At 38.9% G+C, this 19,626-nt stretch overlaps 2 protein-coding genes, 1 long non-coding RNA gene and 6 other non-coding genes across 10 annotated transcripts; 8 read left to right on the top strand and 1 right to left on the bottom strand.

Annotated features, from left to right (window-relative positions):
* Nucleotides 1-307: 307 nt before the first annotated feature.
* Nucleotides 308-3,564, top strand: rpl4 (ribosomal protein L4). The gene is made up of 10 exons (XM_058387629.1): nucleotides 308-444; nucleotides 1,097-1,268; nucleotides 1,355-1,461; nucleotides 1,685-1,823; nucleotides 2,123-2,247; nucleotides 2,337-2,466; nucleotides 2,651-2,807; nucleotides 3,018-3,101; nucleotides 3,212-3,332; nucleotides 3,408-3,564. Exons 1-10 carry the CDS (start codon nucleotides 442-444, stop codon nucleotides 3,498-3,500), a joined length of 1,131 nt encoding a protein of 376 aa, XP_058243612.1. The 5' UTR covers nucleotides 308-441; the 3' UTR covers nucleotides 3,501-3,564.
* Nucleotides 919-1,016, top strand: LOC131352460 (small nucleolar RNA SNORD16). Its single transcript, XR_009204518.1, has one exon. It is a non-coding gene; the product is annotated as a small nucleolar RNA SNORD16 (small nucleolar RNA).
* On the top strand, nucleotides 1,513-1,610 carry LOC131352459 (small nucleolar RNA SNORD16). Its single transcript, XR_009204517.1, has one exon. It is a non-coding gene; the product is annotated as a small nucleolar RNA SNORD16 (small nucleolar RNA).
* Nucleotides 1,928-2,058, top strand: LOC131352461 (small nucleolar RNA SNORA35). Its single transcript, XR_009204519.1, has one exon. It is a non-coding gene; the product is annotated as a small nucleolar RNA SNORA35 (small nucleolar RNA).
* LOC131352457 (small nucleolar RNA SNORD18) lies at nucleotides 2,506-2,577 on the top strand. The gene has a single exon (XR_009204515.1). It is a non-coding gene; the product is annotated as a small nucleolar RNA SNORD18 (small nucleolar RNA).
* Nucleotides 2,866-2,936, top strand: LOC131352456 (small nucleolar RNA SNORD18). The gene has a single exon (XR_009204514.1). It is a non-coding gene; the product is annotated as a small nucleolar RNA SNORD18 (small nucleolar RNA).
* Nucleotides 3,565-5,070: 1,506 nt separating the features above from the next.
* Nucleotides 5,071-7,264, top strand: LOC131351910 (uncharacterized). Of its 2 annotated transcripts, none has more exons than XR_009204451.1 (7): nucleotides 5,071-5,223; nucleotides 5,693-5,805; nucleotides 6,001-6,110; nucleotides 6,204-6,307; nucleotides 6,516-6,564; nucleotides 6,768-6,844; nucleotides 6,944-7,264. It is a non-coding gene; the product is annotated as an uncharacterized LOC131351910 (long non-coding RNA). The 2 variants fall into 2 exon arrangements; XR_009204450.1 differs by having other exon boundaries at nucleotides 6,028-6,110; nucleotides 6,944-7,254.
* LOC131352458 (small nucleolar RNA SNORD18) lies at nucleotides 6,366-6,436 on the top strand. The gene has a single exon (XR_009204516.1). It is a non-coding gene; the product is annotated as a small nucleolar RNA SNORD18 (small nucleolar RNA).
* Nucleotides 7,265-7,363: 99 nt separating the features above from the next.
* Nucleotides 7,364-18,793, bottom strand: map2k1 (mitogen-activated protein kinase kinase 1). Its single transcript, XM_058387627.1, has 11 exons — nucleotides 18,407-18,793; nucleotides 12,371-12,581; nucleotides 11,856-12,002; nucleotides 11,560-11,637; nucleotides 11,027-11,078; nucleotides 10,813-10,937; nucleotides 10,002-10,209; nucleotides 9,810-9,874; nucleotides 9,636-9,694; nucleotides 9,432-9,477; nucleotides 7,364-9,242 (listed from the first exon to the last, which is right to left on the bottom strand). Exons 1-11 carry the CDS (start codon nucleotides 18,487-18,489, stop codon nucleotides 9,129-9,131), a joined length of 1,188 nt encoding a protein of 395 aa, XP_058243610.1. The 5' UTR covers nucleotides 18,490-18,793; the 3' UTR covers nucleotides 7,364-9,128.
* Between the last annotated feature and the right edge of the window lie 833 nt (nucleotides 18,794-19,626).

Raw genomic sequence — 19,626 nt, forward strand, 5'->3', positions numbered from 1 at the left:
AATAATCAAATCATTTTATTTTTAATTTTTAAGGAAGTAATATACGCACAAACTTATTAGACTTCCCAAAAATGTAAGTTAGTTGCTTTTATTTTCACTAAAAAGAAAAAAGGGAAACATCAAAAGTAGTCCCGCAACATGGCTCTCATCCGCCAGTCCCATTGAAGCGTATATAGTCCCTAACATTAATGTACATTTTTTCTGATTTTAAGATACAATGCACACTTTTACTAATTATAATTACTATTTTTATAATCTTAATGTAATGTTTTATATATTATAACAAACGAAATAGAGAAACAGTAATATTTCATTCGACAGGCGGAAGTGATGCCGGTCGGATGTATATGGTTATGAGGGAGTTGTACAATCTTCCTTTTCTTCCGTGGCCGCCATTGAGTTAGGAGCGTGGTTCCTGGCGAGCCGTGAATTCTTTTAAATATGGTAAGAATATTTGTTTGCTCTCGTGTTTCTGTAAGCGTTTGTTGACTGTATTGTTTTATAAAGTACATTCCACGTTATGTGAAATATGTCTGCGCGGTTTGCGAGACATCCAAGTTGGTTTATAAGAAGCCGGGGCTGAAGGGACACGGCGGCCATTTTGTACACGGCTGGGCTGAGATACACGTGTTATGAAAGGCTGGTGGTTAACTAGCGGCCCAGCTAAGACGTGGAGAGTTTATTGTGGATACACCGTAACTGTGTTCCGTCAGTTATAATTTTTCAGAGTCTTGCGCGTTTCAGCATGGGGCTGGATGCGATTGTTGTCTCATTTTGGCAAACTTAAGTCGTACAGCTAACTTAACTAGCTAACACTTGGCAATATTAGGACTAGATTAGATCAACACACTTAAGACACCTAAGTGACGTTGGTGTTTACATGATATGGACATCGAGGTCTGATATGGATTGTAATCTTGCCATGATGGTGTAATTTGCGTCTGACTTTGTGATCAGTGACAGTTGCCTGCTGTCTAATGCTGGCGCAGAGGATTGACGACATCTAAGGCTGAGCAAGAGGGAAATGATCAGAGGTTTTTGCCGGTGTCACATGAGTTCAGAGTATAACTTCATATGTGATGTGTTTCATTGACAGGCTTGTGCCCGACCACTGATCTCGGTGTACTCCGATAAGGGGGAACCTTCAGGCAAGAATGTGATGATGCCTGCTGTGTTCACTGCTCCCATCCGCCCAGATGTGGTGAACTTTGTGCACACCAACATGCGCAAGAACAAGCGCCAGCCCTATGCTGTCAGTGAACTTGCTGGTGAGTTTTGAACTTGACTGTTGCAGCTCCTTTCCTTGTGATATCTGTAAATGTGTTGATTTTTAACACCTGATTTTCTTTCTCAGGTCACCAGACCAGTGCTGAGTCCTGGGGTACCGGCAGAGCTGTGGCTCGTATCCCCAGAGTGCGTGGTGGCGGTACTCACCGCTCTGGCCAGGGAGCCTTCGGAAACGTATCCTTGCATTCTGTAGTGTGACTTTACCGTTTGGGACTGATGCAAGTGTGCTGTGATGGTGTAATTTGCGTCCTACTCTGCGCATAGCGACAGTTGCCTGCTGTCACATGCTAGCGCTGAAGGTTGACGAAAATTTAATCTGAGCTCCTCCACAAAGACTCTGAGAAACTGTTTAGTGCTATTTTTCTAGTGCAGTGTGTTTGCCTTGACAATAGTGCAGATGTGTCGTGGTGGCCGTATGTTTGCCCCCACAAAGACCTGGCGCCGTTGGCACCGCAGGATCAACGTCACCCAGAAGCGCTATGCTATCTGCTCTGCGCTGGCTGGTTCTGCCCTCCCTGCTCTTGTCATGGCCAAAGGTAAGTGGTGTGAAGAATAGTTTTGTAGGGGTGTACAGATTAAAGGACTAATTAAGATTTTAGGTTTTACCCCAGCCTTTTTTTTTTAAGTGCCAGAGTGTTCGGTGCACTGTCTTACTGAGGAGGATGTCTGCGTAATGTACATACCTCCATCACTGCAGTGCTAGATGAGCCTCAGTTTGCAGAAGGGCTGTGCTAAATATTGGCACCTCCCTTTCGAAGACTGAGAACACTCATGTCAAAATTGACGTTAATTGGTTAAAAAAAAATTAGGATGTTAATTTCTCGTTATTGTTTAGGTCACCGCATTGAGGAGATTCCTGAAGTGCCCCTTGTTGTTGATGACAAAGTTGAGGGATACAAGAAGACCAAGGAGGCTGTGCTTCTGCTGAAGAAACTCAAGGCCTGGAATGACATCAAGAAGGTGATGCTAATGTTTTCTCTCTGCCTACTGTATTTTTGACCTTTTATAAGTTGGCAGCCAGTTTCATCGTTCATGCTTCCACCCAACAGGTTTACGCCTCTCAGCGCATGCGTGCCGGAAAGGGTAAAATGAGAAACCGCAGACGTATCCAACGCAAAGGGCCATGCATCATCTACAATGAAGACAACGGTGTCACAAAAGCGTTCAGAAACATCCCAGGTGTGTGTTCGTCACTGGTCAGTCACTGTTATTCATTTCCAGCTGTGATGAGTTCCACTTCTGGTCCGTGTTTATGAATCCTGTGATTTTTTTTTTGGAAGTGCTGAGTTAGCTGGACTGAGCAAGTTTCTGCTCCTCAAACTAAATTTGTCATGATTTATAACTGCACACACTTTGCCCTCAGGTATTACACTACAGCGTGTGACTAAACTGAATCTCCTGAAACTCGCTCCTGGTGGTCACATTGGTCGTTTCTGCATCTGGACTGAGGCTGCCTTCCGCAAACTCGATGAGCTCTATGGTACCTGGCGCAAACCTTCCTCCCTCAAGGTGGACTACAGGTAAATTTCTTTTTAAGCACTCCTCTTTAGAATTCACACCATTGTGACTTTTTCTAAACTGCAATGATGAGCTTCTACTTCTGGTCCGTGTTTATGAATGCCATGATTTTTTTATGAAGTTCTGAGTCTGTTAAGGCAAAGCAGTTTTGTTTTTTTTTTTTGTCTTGCATGTTACCTCTGTTAAATTGGTTTCATCTTTCCTTTTTTAAGCTTGCCAATGCACAAAATGACCAACACAGATCTGAAAAGACTCCTGCAGAGTGAGGAAATCCAGAGAGCACTTCGTGCCCCCAAGTATGACCTGTAGTCTCTTGCACACAGTGACATTGCTTATAACTTAAGAGTTCAATCCATTTGCTTCAGTTTTCACTTCTGTGTATCTAACTTGTATTTGTGATCTGTAGCAAAAAGATTCAGCGTAGGATTCTCAAGAAGAACCCACTGAAGAATCTCAGAATAATGATGAAGCTGAACCCTTACGCCAAAACAGCCCGCCGTCATGCTATTCTGAAGCACAAGCCTGAGGTGTGTAATTCTGAAATGTAACACGTTATTTGTATGTTGTCAAGTGAATGCTGAGCTAACTGATCCATTTTGCAGATTGAGGCTAAAATGCTGAAGCCCAAGGTAAAGAGGGTGAGGAAGGTTAAGAAGGTCAAGACTGCAGCAGCACCTGCTCCCAAGACAGAGTAAAGCTTGTGTGTATGCTGCTATTCGTGACAGTTGTACCAACAATAAACAGTGTCCTGAAAAGCAAGAGTTGTCATTTGTGTTGTCTGTCATTTTGTTAGGATTGGGTGATATTGCAATATCATGATAACTTGTCAATATATTTTGTTTGTGTTCAGTATGTCTAATCCATAGGCTTTATTGCCACTCACCAGTAACAGTACACATTTTAGTGTAAATTTGGTTCCTTTTGACATGTTTTTGATGGTGAGCTCACATTTTCCCCATCAGTTTATAAAAGATCATGTTTGCAAATCTAAATGTGTGTTTCTGAAGGAAATCTGTTCTCATAAGGTTACATTTGCCATTGTGACATTGCATGTTTTGGATGAAATATTTAAAGTTATTTGAAGTAGGGCTCTTCAGAAAAGGTGAAATTTAATTACCAGGATTGACTTATGTTTTTCTTCCAAGTTTATTTGTTAACTAAGCTTAAACACTGGTTTATGAAATGGATCCCCTGTAGGTATGGTTCAATTATGTTTCTATATACATTTCATATATACATGCCAATTTAATATCTAAAAAGATTAATCATATTTAACAAATAATGGACATACCTGAACTGTATTGGGGTAAAATCCAGTGTGTCTGTAAATTAAATACTATACAAGTACATGATTTGCTTGTCTTCAGTTTGATTTTAATGGTTGATGCAGTTTAATCACCAGAAATCTGTGATCAATCTCAAAGCATAACTCGCTGGATATTCAATAAATGTCTTGCTTACCTATTTATAAAGAAAGCACAAAGCAAGATCCATAAAGACATGGAGGAGTGAGTTTGGTGTGGAGGAACTGGCCTGCACAGAGTCCTGACCTCAACCCGATAGAACACCTTTTGGATGAATTAGAGCGAAGAATGTGAGCCAGGCCAAACCTGGGATGTCTGCCTTTACATGCACATGAATTTAATATGGAGTTGGTCCGCCCTTTGCAGATATAACAGCGTCAGCTCTTCTAAGAAGGCTTTCCACAAGGTTTAGGAGTGTGTTTATGGGAATTTTTGACCATTCTACTAGAAGCATATTCGTGACGTCAGGCACTGATGCTGGATGAGAAGGCCTGGCTCACAGTCTCTGCTCTAATTCATCCCAAAGGTGTTAGATCAGGCTGAGGTCAGGACTCTGTGCAGGACAGTCAAGTTCCTCCACACCAAACTCTCTCATCCATGTCTTTATGGACCTTGCTTTGTACGCTGGTGTGCAGTCATGTTGGAACAGGAAGGAGTCATCCCCAAACTGTTCCCACAAAGTTGGGAGCATAAAATTGTCCAAAATGTATACTGAAGCATTAAGAGTTCCTTTCACTGGAACTTAGTGGCCAAGCCCAACCCCTGAAAAACAACACCTCAATTCAATAATTTGGAGGGGTGTCCCAAAACTTTTGGCATTGTAGTGTATCACTGCACTAACTAGTCTAATTAAGACTAATATTGTCTTTATTGTATTAAATAAACTTACTCGGGGTGTCATTTCTTTCTGTATTCATTTACACATGTATTTATTTCTACATTTAAACAGGTCTTTGCCTGCAAAGTACCACACCGTCTCTGATAGAACTCCCGCAGCACCTCGTTAGTTGAGCGGATATGACGTAATCTTCCCTATATAAACCCCGGTGAGGGCTGTTCTCGCTCTCTCTGTCTGCTGCTCTATCTTCGTGTTGTGCAGCTGTTTCAAAGCGTGGTAAGATTAAGTTATTTCTACGTTAAAGATTAACAGATTGTTCCAGTGATAATATTGGAATTTTGTGGCTCTATGCATTACAGTTTAAATTTAATTGCTTGAGTATGATTGGGAAAAGTCCATGCTATATACAATAAATAATACATAAACCTAGTTATTAAAATATTTTTAGCTTCCACAAAAAAAGTATAAATTTCCTGGTTTGTATTTGCGTTAATAGAATCGTGGCTGCATGGTGAATAAAAACTTTGAATTACTTTTTTTAAACTTTTATTTCTCTGTGCACGTGCACTCTTGTCTTAGCGTGGCTGGGTATTGAACTTTAACTTTTGGTTGTTCCTAAGATCATCCTTAAAAATTGGTTTTCAAAAAAAATCTTTCCAACAGGCATAGTACAAATGATAAAACGGAGGAAAAAAATTGCTGCCAATTTTGTAGAGCTTTATGTAACGACACGTTTTGTCCTTAGGCGCTCACTCCTGAAGCTCGCCCCTGGTGGTCACACTGCACGTAGAGTGAGGCTGCTTTGCGCATGCTCGGACCTTGCCACATACCTTCATCTCTCGAGGAAACTTTCTACAAGTAAGATTATTTTTTCCTTAAAACTACTTTAACTCTAGAATTCATACCCGTGTGACGTCCACTACTCGATTCGTACCGAAAGCAAGATTTGTACTGCGCATGTGCAGAACGGATCGTAAATTGTATAGTTATATCGGTGCTTTACCATGTAATTTGGGGGGGGAAATACTGACTTCAACAAACTTGTCTTTGCAGCCCATGGATTCCTCTATCTATTTGCAGAGCACCCCGGCTATGATTGCAAGGATTTTCTGCACAGTGTGTAATGATGGTGGTCTCGTCAGATGGTGTTGGAAAATGCCTAGGTATAACTAGTTATAGACTCTGATAAATGAGATCGAAGGCTTTCAAAACAACTTTATGCATTGATTTATGTATTGGTACTTACTTTTTGGCAGGTGAAGGTTTGATCATGCTGCTCTGTCCTAATTAAATACACTGAGGTTTGGTGTAATCCTGACCTGTATGGATGGTGAGCTGGACTGCTAGATGATTTGTATGTGTAAGTAACATTTGGGTGTTTTTTTTTTAAAAAAGTACTGACTTTGTGCCTTTCTAGCCTACAATGATGAGCTTCCACTTCTGGTCCGTGTTTATGAATGCTGTGATTTTCTTATGAAGTTCTGAGTCTGCTTGAGCATAAATTCAATTGGTTTAGATTCACTAATGCTGAGAAGCTGATTAATGCTTGTTCTGTCTAAACACTGCAGCTCTCAATGGACCTGGATGTGCTCTTGACGAGGGAGATGCAGTCTTCAGGTAAGACATATGGAACATGTTGCTAAGTTTACTATACATGCAGGCTAATTAGAGAGAACGAATCCCAGAGTGGAACTGATTAATTACAGCAGCAATCCAATAAGTGGTGTTTGTAAGCAAGAGTGTTCAGAATAATAAACGTTCAATACTGGGGCAGGATTTTGAATGCAACTTGCAGGTCATCAGTACTGTTTTGTTTGCAGTTTGGGGAGTTTGAAGAGGACTCTGGAGGGGTAGAAAGAAGAGGAAATGAACACTGTGTTCAACCCCACACAGCCCTGTATGTATCTCTGTGCTGTCCAAGTATTGCCCTAAATTGTTTCTTCATTGCTGGAATGAGCTCTTGGTTACACCAAGTGTTTTTCTTTTCTTTCCCCAGAGCGTTTCATAAGATTGACCTGTCAAGACTGAGTTTTCTTTTAGATTCAATGTGACGTATAAACTGTTTGCAGCTTGAGGGCAAGATGAAGTACACGAGAAATTTTGACCAAGATGTCACAAGTTCCTGCAATTGAAGAGCTTTGTTCATGCACTGCTACTATTTTTCAGTCAATAAATATCTGCAAATGTGCAGTACACCCATTTGTTGGGTTTAATTTGTTAAAGGAAAAATGTTATGAGTGGGGAAAATGAGTCATGTGTACTGTACATTTTAATTGGTTACTGAACCTCCAAAACCCAGCAATAAGTTTAATCTGGTTTAAAATAACTGTGCTGATTTGATTAGTTTGCACAGTGTACAAGGAAATTGTTGCAAGATTCTTCCTAATTATGTAGTGCACTTAAATAAAATGATTAGTTTAAGGTATCTTCAAACAGTCTGCCTTTATTACAATTTATTGTTGCAGAAGTTTCCTCAGCTTCTAGACATCATACATTGGAAATAAAGGGAAAAAATCAAAGGAAGTTTGAACAAAATATTACACAGAAAAGCTTAAGTTTCATAAAGTACAATAATAGCTATTTAAAAGGAAAATCTGGAATAGGCATGAAGACTACTGTTGTGACCAGGTTTAATGGCAACCATTAATCATATGTAAGCAAAATGAAAACTTGAAGCATAATGCTTTTAATGTTTATAAATATTTTTAAGCCATTAAAAATTAAAAACAATGTTTTATAATGCCCAGAGTTCCCCAGCCCTGTCCAGGATAAAGTGCTTGGTGGAAATGAATGAATAGTCAAAGTATTAAAATGACAGTCCATTTATGATTTAATGTATGTCTATGGATCCTCATATCAAAGGTCCCTTTATGAATGTTTAAATGCAAATTGCAAGCACTTTTCTCCCCCCTCTGCTATGTTTAGTTTACTGAGGAAACGTGCCATGAAAATCTGCACAGATGTATTTGCTATAAACTCAGAAGTTGAATGTAAGTAGGATTTCAGTCATTAGCAGTTATTGGGTGTCCTGGTATGTTTTCACTGGCTGCTGTTAGTCAGTTTTAAGCTAATTAGCAGAGTTAGCTGCTTAGGCATGATGGGGAGCTGCAAAAGTTCCAGTTATCATATGGATCTAATCTGTAGCATATTTAGACCATGATGGGTAAAATTACATGAATAACTAAGCTCATTCATAATGTGCCTCAACTTGGTTTTATACAGAAGTGTTGACAATCATTTTAAAAAACTGATTGCATATTTTACCCAAGTACCATTTTATATGAACCTTGTACCCTTTTTCAGATGGAGATTTGTTTTTGATGGTATCTTCAGTGTTAAGGGCCGGGTCATGAGGACCAGAACTTTGGTTCTTTTAGTAAGGCTAAGCTGAAGTCTGAACAGTACATAGTTCTAGTTTAATTTTTGAACCTGTTTTTTAAGTAGCTGGCTGCCAGTAAATTTGGCCACAACTGTTTAGTCAGGTAGTCTTATTTTATCTGTTGCAGCAAAAATGTAACTGCAGAAACAATAACATTAATAATAATAATAATAATAATAGTTATTTGACATTTCAATTTTTTACTGAACAAATGACTAATTTGGCAATAAGTTTAACTGCAGTAATGAAAAGCAATTAAAAGCTAACTGAGGTAAAAGATGCCTTGGTTTTGCAGCATAATTAATTTGAAATGATTTGGGATACCCTGGGATATAATGCTTTGGCTGTGATGCAATAAATTTTAACTTTAGAAAAATATGCATATTTTCACTCAAATTGAGATTTATATGCCCTCGAACAATAAACATTTATATAAAAGGGCAGGTTTATATGTTTTAAATATTCTCTTATATGACCTAACCTGCAGTTCAACATGATCACCTGGAATGACTTTTGAGAGAAAAATTCTGAGCATCTAAAGTTTAAAACCACATTCAATATTTTGTTGTGTTTTGCTTTTCAAGTAACCCTTTCCATCTAATCTGGATTGTGGGTCTTGATATGATTCATTAACTTCAGTTCAACACTTATGACATCAAAATAAAGTTACCAAGAGGCAGTGACTGACTACTGAACAGACTGCTGTTGAATAGGAGCCCAAATAAAATATGTAATAATAATAATAATACTAATAAAAAAAAAAAACACTGGTCTGTGTGTGATTAGGTAAAGAAATTTCCTTTTATATCCCCACACTGTGAGTTGGGGTCCCTGGCTGATTTAAGCCTATGGTACTGCAGAGCCATCCAGCAAAGTCCACTTCTTCTGCTTCTGATGTTTTAATGAAGGGATGAACCTATAGAGAGCAATAACCTCAGAGATTAGTGTAAAATTAAATTAACTCAATTCTGAAGTCATTCTAAATTAAGTCTGTTAATATACTAGTCAATTAAAAAAAAAGCTTTTCAAGGTTTCTATAGACAGATAAGATGTTCATTTTGACCTTTTTTTGTAAGATTTTAAAGGATATTGTAAATGTTCTCACCATCAGCTGCTTCAGATCTGCCCTCTCTGCTGGGTTTTTTATTAAACTGGAGATAAAAAAAACTCTCAGTGAGTAAGCTGTCATTCATATTTCAGTCACTAGAGGGCATAGTAAGTATTAGAAACTGAAATAGCTCTTGAAATACCACGTTGCATTCGAACACCATTACAGGCCTTTAAATCCAAACCACAGTTGCCCCCTTACCATTTGTTAACGAAATCTTGAAATTCCGTGCCAAAGATGCTTGGCAGCTTGGGTGGTGGCTGAAAATAGATAGGGTGAGTTATGTGCAATGAAGCCAAACATTCAATCCACATCTTAATTTGTTTAGTGTCAAACTCTGGCCTAGTTATCTAGCTGAGAGTGCTGAGTATATACCTCATTGACTATGTAGTCAAGCAGCTCAAAGATGGCCATCGGAGGTCTGCTGTCAGGTCCATGTGCTGCAAATCATGAAGATAACACAAGGTTCTTATATTTGTAACAATTCAAAAATAAAGAAAAAAATCATCTGCCAAAATAAGGCTGGAATAATAGTATTATTCACAAAGAGTTCATTTGAACACTCACAGCTGCCGGGCCGGCCGGGGGGCCGGGGTTTGGGGGAGGCTTCACTGGATGAGGGGTCACCGTCCATGGGAAAGCCAAAAATTTGCTCCAGCTCCTTAGCATCAGGTGGTGGGATGGGGAAGCGACCAATGGCCATCTCTACCAGTGAAAGCCCCATGCTCCAGATATCAGACTGGACAGAGTAGTGTGTGCCCTGCAAACGTTCAGGCTAGAGAGAGAGCCAACAGGAAGAGAGTAACTAAGCAAAACTATCATATGTCACACTACTTACACAACCAAATAAGAACATTGACAGAGAGAAATTTCCCTGAAGTGCAGTTATTCACACTGTGAACACAATGACAACAACATTTTTCCTATTCATTTACATTAACGGATTTTCTTTATAGTTTCCATTTCCCTAAAGGAGTGTAGCACACTTGCAAAAAAAAAATGCAAATTTAACTGATGTATTAACAGGAAAATACCCTTATTAATATTCTTTCCCTGAGAGTGAAAGCTTTTTGTTTTTGTTAAATATAATACATTATATATATATATATATATATATATATATATATATATATATATATATATATATATATATATATATATATATATATATATACATATACACACACACACACACACTATATAATAATAACCATAATACTGTATATTTTACCAGCTATATCTGAAAAAGTATAATTGTAAATAAATAATAGTTGAAAAGGATTTAAAAATCAAAAAGGGTATGAAATTAGTGCAGGTTACTTCCTATAACTGCCAGAGTATTGGACTGACAAAAGAAGGACATGAAAGTCAAACTCACAGACATATAGGACCTCGTGCCCACAAATGAGTTGGCCATGGAGTCGATAAGCTGCCCACTCACGCCAAAGTCACACAGCTTGATCTCTCCACGTGAGTTCACCAGGATGTTGGAAGGCTTCACATCTGCAAGAGAAGAACTGGAACTTATATAATGGTGAACTGGTCTGAATGGAACGGAAAGATGTCAGCAAAGCATGAGTGAATTTGTTCACCTCTGTGCATGATCTTGTGCTTCTCTCTCAGATAAGACAACCCTTTTATCACCTAAGAAAGGTAGGATAGGACACATCAAAGTCACTCAAAGAGTCATACTGGGGAGGGGGCAACCGCTGCACATCACTACAAATAAAGTCTGATGCAGAGTATTGCTTAAAGGAATAGTGAGGCCAACAATAAAATCTAAATTCCCCTCTACCCCAAATTTTTGGTATCGGATGATGGTGGATCAGTAGCCTATTTTGGAACACTGGGCATGAGACTGGAATACAGTGTCTCATGGGAAACCAGTCCACCAAAATGCTGGAGTCTCTTTTTTTGTTAGCATCAATAGTCTATAACAAACATGTCTGATCAATTATTTCTGTGTAATTTCAAATTTATCTAACATTCTTTTTTGACCATATTTCTCAAATAAGGACACACAATAGTGTCCTGCATTTATTTGTGATCAGAACATGTGAATTAATGCAAATGTATTAAATTGAAATGCGTCTTTGTGCATGAGAGCAGAAAGGGTGGTACAAACCGCAATGCTAACTTTGCCCAGTATTTGCTCTGGAATCTTGCCTGCTTTCTTCAGTGATTGGTCCAGGGAGCCACCGTCCTGCATTACAAGTGTTTATTAGTTATAAAAATGTAAAACTGGTATTGACTGCATAAGCAATATGGTATAATGTCAATATTTAGGCTGTGGAAAGAACATACGTTTGCCAGTAATAGAATAAATTCGAAGCAAAAGCAGAATGTAACTAATTAATGTAATTTATTTAATTGAATCCTGTTATTACATATGATGTGTGCGTAACAGTAAAGCAGCTGTACCATGTGCTCCATACAGATGCTGATCTCGCCGTCACTGTAGAAAGCCCCGTAAAATCCCACAATGTAGGGGGAATTGCACTCATGCAGCACCTGTAGCTCTCGGATGATCTGATTCCTGATGGCTGGCTTGATCTCCAGGTGGATCAGCTGAGCGATCATAAAGGAGAGATGACTGATAGGAACGACGGTTTTATGCAGCACTAAGCAAGTGAATACTATAATTTAGTAAGTGCTTTTTGTTCTAATCTGCAATTAGTTAGTATTTGTGCTGACAAGCTGAAATAAATAAATAAAAAAAATCAATGCTTTTCAGAAATAAAAGAGAAAGCAGAAGAATATTCTTGTCTAGCAATTTCTATACATAGACCTGCTGAAGATATATCTCCGCAAAGATGATAATTGGAATGTTTCGATAAGATAAGTAACTGGTTAGCCAAATTATCGGTGCAATTTTTTACTAAAATATGCAAGTGATCAAATCTGCTGTTAATTTAAAAATAAAACACTGCACATACCTTCCTGGCCATGATGAGTCCAGAGGGTCTGTGAGAGACCTTGAAGACTACGCCACCATTGCCTGCTCCCAACTCGCAAATCTTCTCAAAATCGTCATCCTTCAGCTCTCCTACCTTCTGTTTCTGCGTGAGAAAGGCCTCCAGACGCTTCCTTTGCTGCTCATCCAGCTCAAGCTCTTCCAGCTTTTTTTGCAGGGCCTCCAGGTTTGTCCTACACACATAATTACAATAACAGAAAACAAGGTGAAAAGAAGCTTAAGGAAAAAATATACTGTTTTAAACCTGTATGCAGCTAGGACAACTACTTTCTGTCCTTAGCTCTGTGTTGTTTTGTAGCTATATGTTGTTATGTTGTTTTATGTAGCACCAGGGTCCTGGAGAAACGTTGTCTCATTTCACTATGTACTGCGGCAACTATATATGGTTCAAAAGTCAATAAAACCTTCTTGACTTGACTTGACTTGACTTGAGGTGAATGCAGGGTGGAGCAAACAAATGACACGCCAAATTCTGAGAGTATCCATGGAATTTGTATTGAGTCATGCAGGCTATTTCCGGATCATGACGTAATTTGATATGTTTGTAGAAGCAATGAAAATTTCTCCACTTGGGATCACTGAAAGCAAACGTGAATAACAATTCCGGGATACATTCCTATTGTTCAGCCAAGACAAAGAGCAACAAAGATAACTGAATGGGCCATTATGGCTGAAGTGTGTGTGTGTGTGTGTGTGTGTGTGTGTCTACAGGCAGTTTTTACCTAGATCTCTGCTAAAGGAAGCTGGGAGTTCCTCTAAGCATGTCTGCTTCTCCTTTGGCACTGTTGTCATGGTAATGTATTTCCTTAGCTTTCCATTTGTGGAATGAACTTCCCTGACCTTCTATTCTCCATCTCTTCTTCCAATGCTCTCACACCAAGTTCTTCATTTCTCCTACTGCAGAGCTGCTGCATTTCACTATTCTAACAATCAGCTACATTAAAGTACCACTTTACTTAGAAGTGCCAAGACTGGTCAAATGCTCGAGGTGAAAACAGCACCATAATTTCATTTTACTAGTTTGACTGTAAATTGTTTTAGCTTTATTTGTGAACATGGAGTACTTCCGCTTTGCAAGTGAAAATGATTGAAAGAATAAAAAAAAACAAAATAAAAAAAAAACACACACACACACACACACAAAAATAAAGATTAAACTCTATTGATGGCATAGCAGGTTAATGACTAAATGTTGTGTTTAAACAATTCATTTAGGTGTAACAGAAATTGCACATTGTAAAAGCAAAAAACCTGCTTTAAAAAAAGCATTTCTGGAACATACCTCGGTGAACATTTATGCTAATGTACTTCGGAGCTAGTCTCAGCAACGTAAGAGATGCTCTTACACATAAATTTACATTGAATCTCGCTAATCAGCTACACACAGATTTTTGTTGTCTCCACCACTCTGTAATTAGGATGAACACGATGCAGTTATTGGAGAGGATTCAAGAGCGAATAACACTTAATCAGGCCAAAACGCTGGTTCCAACCACCTCATCCACACCCGTAGGAAGAAGAGGGTTAAGTGTCCTCTTTTTCTCCAACAAGGGCGGCATAACCATGGTTACGAGGCTGCTGCGAGGGTGTGCGTGGGCAGAGTGGGTGGGCTATGAAGTGGAGACGATGATGGAAAATGGCTCTAAGACACTGAAGTAGAGAGAACACTCCATATCTTACGTAGGAGGTGCAAGAGCGACTTGATACCCACGGCCAACTGCTCACTTTAGTATGACTTAAGCTCAAGGTTTGCATTTATGATACATGAATGCTTCTGTCGTCTCATGCAGCATAAACACAAGGTCTAATGCTATGGTTTGCGGTAATGGTTTCTTAGGAGACCAAAAATTCATTGCAAATGTGTAACAAACATTTTCAGATTCTATTCTTTGGGTGGAATTGCAGTATGAACATCAAATGAATGTACTCTTAAACAAGTGTTCATGCAGGATGTGGACTGATATGACTCTGAATGATGACAGCTAGTCCTAAACCACAAACATGTACACATTTTATTCAGGGCCAGCGCTGATCCAAGGCCCATGATTAATAATTAACCATGCTCTTTCAGGCACTTGCGTGCTTATCTGTGTGTGGTCTGGCTAGCGGTGGAGAAGGATGTGTGTCATTAATGCACAGATTTACTGTGACCATGATCAACCATGTGCCACCACATGTTTTCTTATAAATGATTTATGACTCATTGCATCACTGAGTCATTGCATTTTCTGTTTTGATGCCTTGAAAAGTGCAAAGCTAGCAACATGTAGAAGGTTTTATATGTCAGAAATCGAAATTAGCTTCAGAAAACAGCTGCTGTATACGTTTTTTTTTTACTGTAGTACGTGTTTGTCGGCATTCCTTCCAAGTTCAAGAAAACGGCTGTACGCTGACCTTTTAAAGAAAACTATTACTCTTATTTAATGTTGAAGTGGTTGTTGTTTATGAGTTTCATGAGTCAGATGTGTGTCTAGTTTTGAGTCCTAATGCATTTTTTAACCATAAATAAGTCACTGTTTGGACGAATGAAAGATATTTCCTTGCTTAAAGGTTTTTCTTTGATATCTCTAGAGATTTTATCGGGATTCCTACTTGTGATTTAAGGTTCAACTTTGTCACAAATGTTTCTCATAAATTTCCTTTTATATGGATTTAGAGGACTTTATATGAATTTTAGAATACAATGAATCACATATTTTTTCATTTTTAAGTAACAGCAAATCAGCTTTTAATGGTAACATTCATATTATGTAGTGCTTTATGAATGCTACTGAGAAGACCTGAAAGAGAATAAGATGTCTGAGTCAAATCACAAAGCCGTAAATTAGGCAATCATATTAGCGCACTTGTCAAGCTGAGACTCGAATCCTCATCACTGGGGAAAACTACCGCTGACATTCTCATGTAAAGAGAGTAGCAGATTCACTCACTGACACAAATATATTGAGTTGTTTATATACTAATGTTAATGTTAACCAGTCTGTTAATGACTGTATACCTCTCTTTCTCTCTCTCTCTCTCTCTCTCTCTCTCTCTCTCTCACACACACACACACACACACACACACACACACACACAGCTGTGGCATCCAGTTCCTCATATTCACCATGGAATGAGGCATTCCACAAAGTCACTCTATGAAACTTGCAGAGGTTTGAATCCCCGCAGCACAGAGATGCATTCCAAAGCCTGCACGCCAGAACCTGCCCAATCCTCTGTAACAGAATGTATTTTACTTTTTCTATCACACTGAACAACACAGAATACTTAAAACACCAATGTATATTGTGAACCGCATGGTACTAACCTTCAATAAATAGCTCTTGGATAAATTCTTCCTCCTGCATATTGTAAAGATACTATGCTAATACAGTACACAGGAAGTGTACCACAACTTGGCACTGACTCAGGTCAGGAAAAATAGCATATAGCTGACATGAAAGATTTTTTTCCACACTGTACTCACTCACTGAAATATCAGTGATATATTATTGTCTCCAAGGTTGTTACCATCGCAGCTTGGAAACTGTATATTGCTTTGAAGCTCTCGTGCACCTTTTCTGATTTTTCTCCCCTGACATATTCCACATTAAGTCATCAAATAAACTGTGATCACAGTCAGACACACTGGTCTCCCACTCGAATTCCTGATATCTGATGAAATATTACGGAACATCATCTGTTATGCAACCACTGTTCACTTAAATCTCTGCAGGGCCATGTGTAAAGAAGAACGCCTCTGCAGCTCTTCCTGCATCTTTCAATCAGTAATTGAGGCACAAACAGTAAAGCTGAAAGAGAAGTGTCTGAGCCTTCAAGCGCCCGTGATGGCCTCTGTGAAACAAGAGGCAATGACACGCACCACTGGCTTCAGGCCACCAGGGCTTTGATTGGCTCATTGCTTAGAAAGAAAGAGGGGAAAAAGACCTGCCAAACTAAATCAGCAGACAGATAGGGCTGTCCTCTGCATGGCTAGACAATCTCCAAACAAACCACTGCACAAGGTCCTGGCTCTTGCTTGTTAATATAGAAATGACAACGTGAAACAAGATGATTGCGGCTGAGCTCAAAGAGGATGAGTGTGTAGTTGCAAATGTTCAGCATCTCCATTTCGTGTGACTTTGTTTCTAAACTCCTCGACTTTATGTATCCTATTTACAGACTTCACAGAATGCTAATATCCTTGTGTGCAAGGTCCTGCTTATTTTGTGGCAACTGAAATCAAAGCTTGCAGGCTTGGAGAGGGCAAGAAATACCAGGACAGATTATTAGACAAATAATTCACATTGTTGTGTGCTGGCTGTTCTGAACAAATGTTCACATCACATGGACCTGGCTACTTTAAGGCCTGTGGTTGGTTAGCTGAAGAGGCAAAATCACTGATTACATGCAATAAATAATGATGAAATACTCAAGCACTGTTTAAATAACAATGGCACTGAGCAAAAGTATCAGAACAAACAGTAAATAGCAGAATATTTGGCTGCATATCCCTTGCTTGCAACAATTACACCAAGCTGCCATTGATATCACCAAACTGTTGCATTTCTCTTTTGCAGTGTTGTAATGTAGCTTATTGTTTATTTTAGAGGATTTCTCTCTTCAGTCTAATTCAAAATATAATATACATGCTATGGTCTGGTGATTGTCTTGCCAATCCAGAACCGCCCACTTTTTTCCCGTGATGAAATCCTCAGTTTTGTTGGCATTGTGTTTGGTCATTGTTTTGCTGCATGATGAAATTTCTCCCAATTAGATTGGATGCATTACTCTGTAAATTTGCAGACAGAATGTTTCTGTAGATTTCTCAATTTCATTCATTTCTTCACAAATTCCAATCTGGGTTTCTGATTCTTACTGCTAATATGTTTGCATCTTGTAATATCGCCTCTGTATTTCATTTTATTATATTCAAACAATGGAATGTGACACCTTCACCCCTGTCCTGAGGTCTGATTGCTGTCTTTTTTCTTCACAGCAATAACTGTTTGTCACCAACTGTTGCTGTTTTCTTACCTGGCCTGTTCTATATCAGACTGTTAGTACACTGGTGGTTTCTTTCTTCGTTTAAGGAGAAATTCATTCAAAGTTATTTTATCGTCTGACACCCATATCTTGAGCAATGTCTCAGGTCGATTTTCCCTCTAATCTCAGCTTCTCTTCCATAGTCAGCTCTCTGGTCTTTATGTTGGTTTATCCTTTTTAACAACAAATGCAATCCTCGCAGCTGAAACCCAGGGCTCAAACCAAGATTAGACATTCCGAACTATTTACTGTTTAAACAATCAATCTAATGGGGCATACCTGGCCAACAAGAAACACCTATCGGTGACATGTCCCAAATTTTTTCTTATTACTTGAAAAATCGTCTGGTTCAGGTATCCAGTGGGCGGATACCATATTCTAAGCTGGATGTAAATAATAAATATAGAAATGAATCCTTTCTTAAGAATTGAACTAGAGCCTCCTGGGCTGTGAGGCAGCAACACTTCCCACTGCACCACACTATGTCAGAAAAAAATCTAACACCTGTTGTATCTAGTAACCTACGATTTGTTTCCATTCAGTTAATTATTACAGCCTTTAGTATTTTGACACACTGTTTTAGTAGGCCTAGGATCATAGGCTTTTGGTTTAATGTTACTTTGAACACTATTTTGATTCAGTCACACTTACAGTTTCATGCATACATATGGAATAAAGACAGTTAAAAGACAGTAGTATAAAACATAGTAGAATCAGGACAGAGATACAATAGTAATACTATACAGAATTTTCCTAAAGGGTGGTTTCGACTCCCTTTTACACAGAAGGGCATATTATAACATATATAGATGTCAATATCACTAGTACCGTGGGCGTCGCCGCAGTATAAAAATCCTAACACAATATTTAGTACAGTAAAAGGCCTTGATACAAGTATCCATTAGTGTTGTACTATTTTGACCCAGTGTACACTGCGGTACTGTGCGGTTTGGTATGTACCCAGACTACTCACTCTGTGGCACCGGTTCCGTTAACGGCATTCCCATCAGGAATCGGGTTGAGCTGGATCGGTTCTGGCTTCCTCCGTTTCTGCATGATGATCCTCAGTGATCAGCTATTCCGTAATCAGAAACCAATAGAGAAGAGCAACACTAACGCGCTGCAGATGAAGCGCAATCTGATGAGGCATAGACCGTGCAGCTTATCACACACCCACCTACAGCCTTTTTTTATTTACCGCGCGCGCGCGCAGGGCACGGTGGCGACGCTAAACGGTGGATGGTAGTAAAATAGCTGTTTCGAAGCTTGCCACTTTAGAGATGATAAAGCCACAAATAACGTCCTCACCAACGGGTGGATATTACCGCGGACGGATTCAGGCTCGCTGCGTCACGAAAATATTTACATCTGTCTTCCAAACAGCGTGAGTGAAGCGCGGACCACTGCGCCATCTGCTGGTACACATGCGCTACTGTACCTTCAGACTGGGCGCTGCTCCACACTGACCTTCCTACTGATTAGTGGTTAAAAATCAATTAGGTTTGTGAGATTAAAATTAATGATGGGGGTAATAATAAGGTCATAATGAGTTGATGGGTTTTTTTTTATTTTCAGTTTTACACGTGGCATAGTGAACCTAGTAGAATATTACTAAAATGATTTTGGAACAGGAAATTACACTATGTTCATTTAATCTCACTCACACTTTTTTATTATTATGCAGTTTCACTTACTATTATTTTATTATTTTGCAGTTTCACTGACCACAGGTTTTTGCAAATGTAAATTGTTAACTGTAAATCTACATTTTACAGCAGAACTGGGTAACACAAAAGCAATCATTTGACATAATGGCCCCTCTCTTGCTAAGTAATAAAAATAATTTAAGTATTTAATTGAATATCCCCTTAATTTATTTTTGGTCTGTTCTGTTATGAGGAGAATAGGACACAAAAAATCCACAAATAACAATAGACATGCAATAGACATTAAATGGTCTGAAGGTAAATAGTGTAAAGATGCATTCAGTGACTTTGCTTAACCCCTATAGGATTCCTGGAGGATTTCCTTGAAACGTTCATGTTTGCAGCCCACTGAGATAACCATAATCCACAAGGAGTTGACACAACTACAGGATCGACAGGATCGTAATGTTGAAAGGATTAAATCAGTAGAGGGGTAGTAAAAATACCAAAAGCGCTGGCTATGGAACACTGAACACTATAAAATGTG

Source organism: Hemibagrus wyckioides, linkage group LG04 (assembly GCF_019097595.1).
Source record: "Hemibagrus wyckioides isolate EC202008001 linkage group LG04, SWU_Hwy_1.0, whole genome shotgun sequence".
NCBI classification, from domain to species: domain Eukaryota; kingdom Metazoa; phylum Chordata; class Actinopteri; order Siluriformes; family Bagridae; genus Hemibagrus; species Hemibagrus wyckioides.

Coding starts and splice junctions, on each gene's coding strand:
- rpl4 (XM_058387629.1), top strand. Junction 2,467..2,650: donor AGCGTTCAGAAACATCCCAG/GTGTGTGTTCGT, acceptor CTTTGCCCTCAG/GTATTACACTACAGCGTGTG. Junction 3,333..3,407: donor TTCTGAAGCACAAGCCTGAG/GTGTGTAATTCT, acceptor TCCATTTTGCAG/ATTGAGGCTAAAATGCTGAA.
- map2k1 (XM_058387627.1), bottom strand. CDS start 18,489: ATGCAGAAACGGAGGAAGCCAGAACCGATCCAGCTCAACCCGATTCCT. Junction 12,003..12,370: donor GACTCATCATGGCCAGGAAG/GTATGTGCAGTG, acceptor ATGATCGCTCAG/CTGATCCACCTGGAGATCAA. Junction 9,243..9,431: donor CAGATCTGAAGCAGCTGATG/GTGAGAACATTT, acceptor TGCTCTCTATAG/GTTCATCCCTTCATTAAAAC.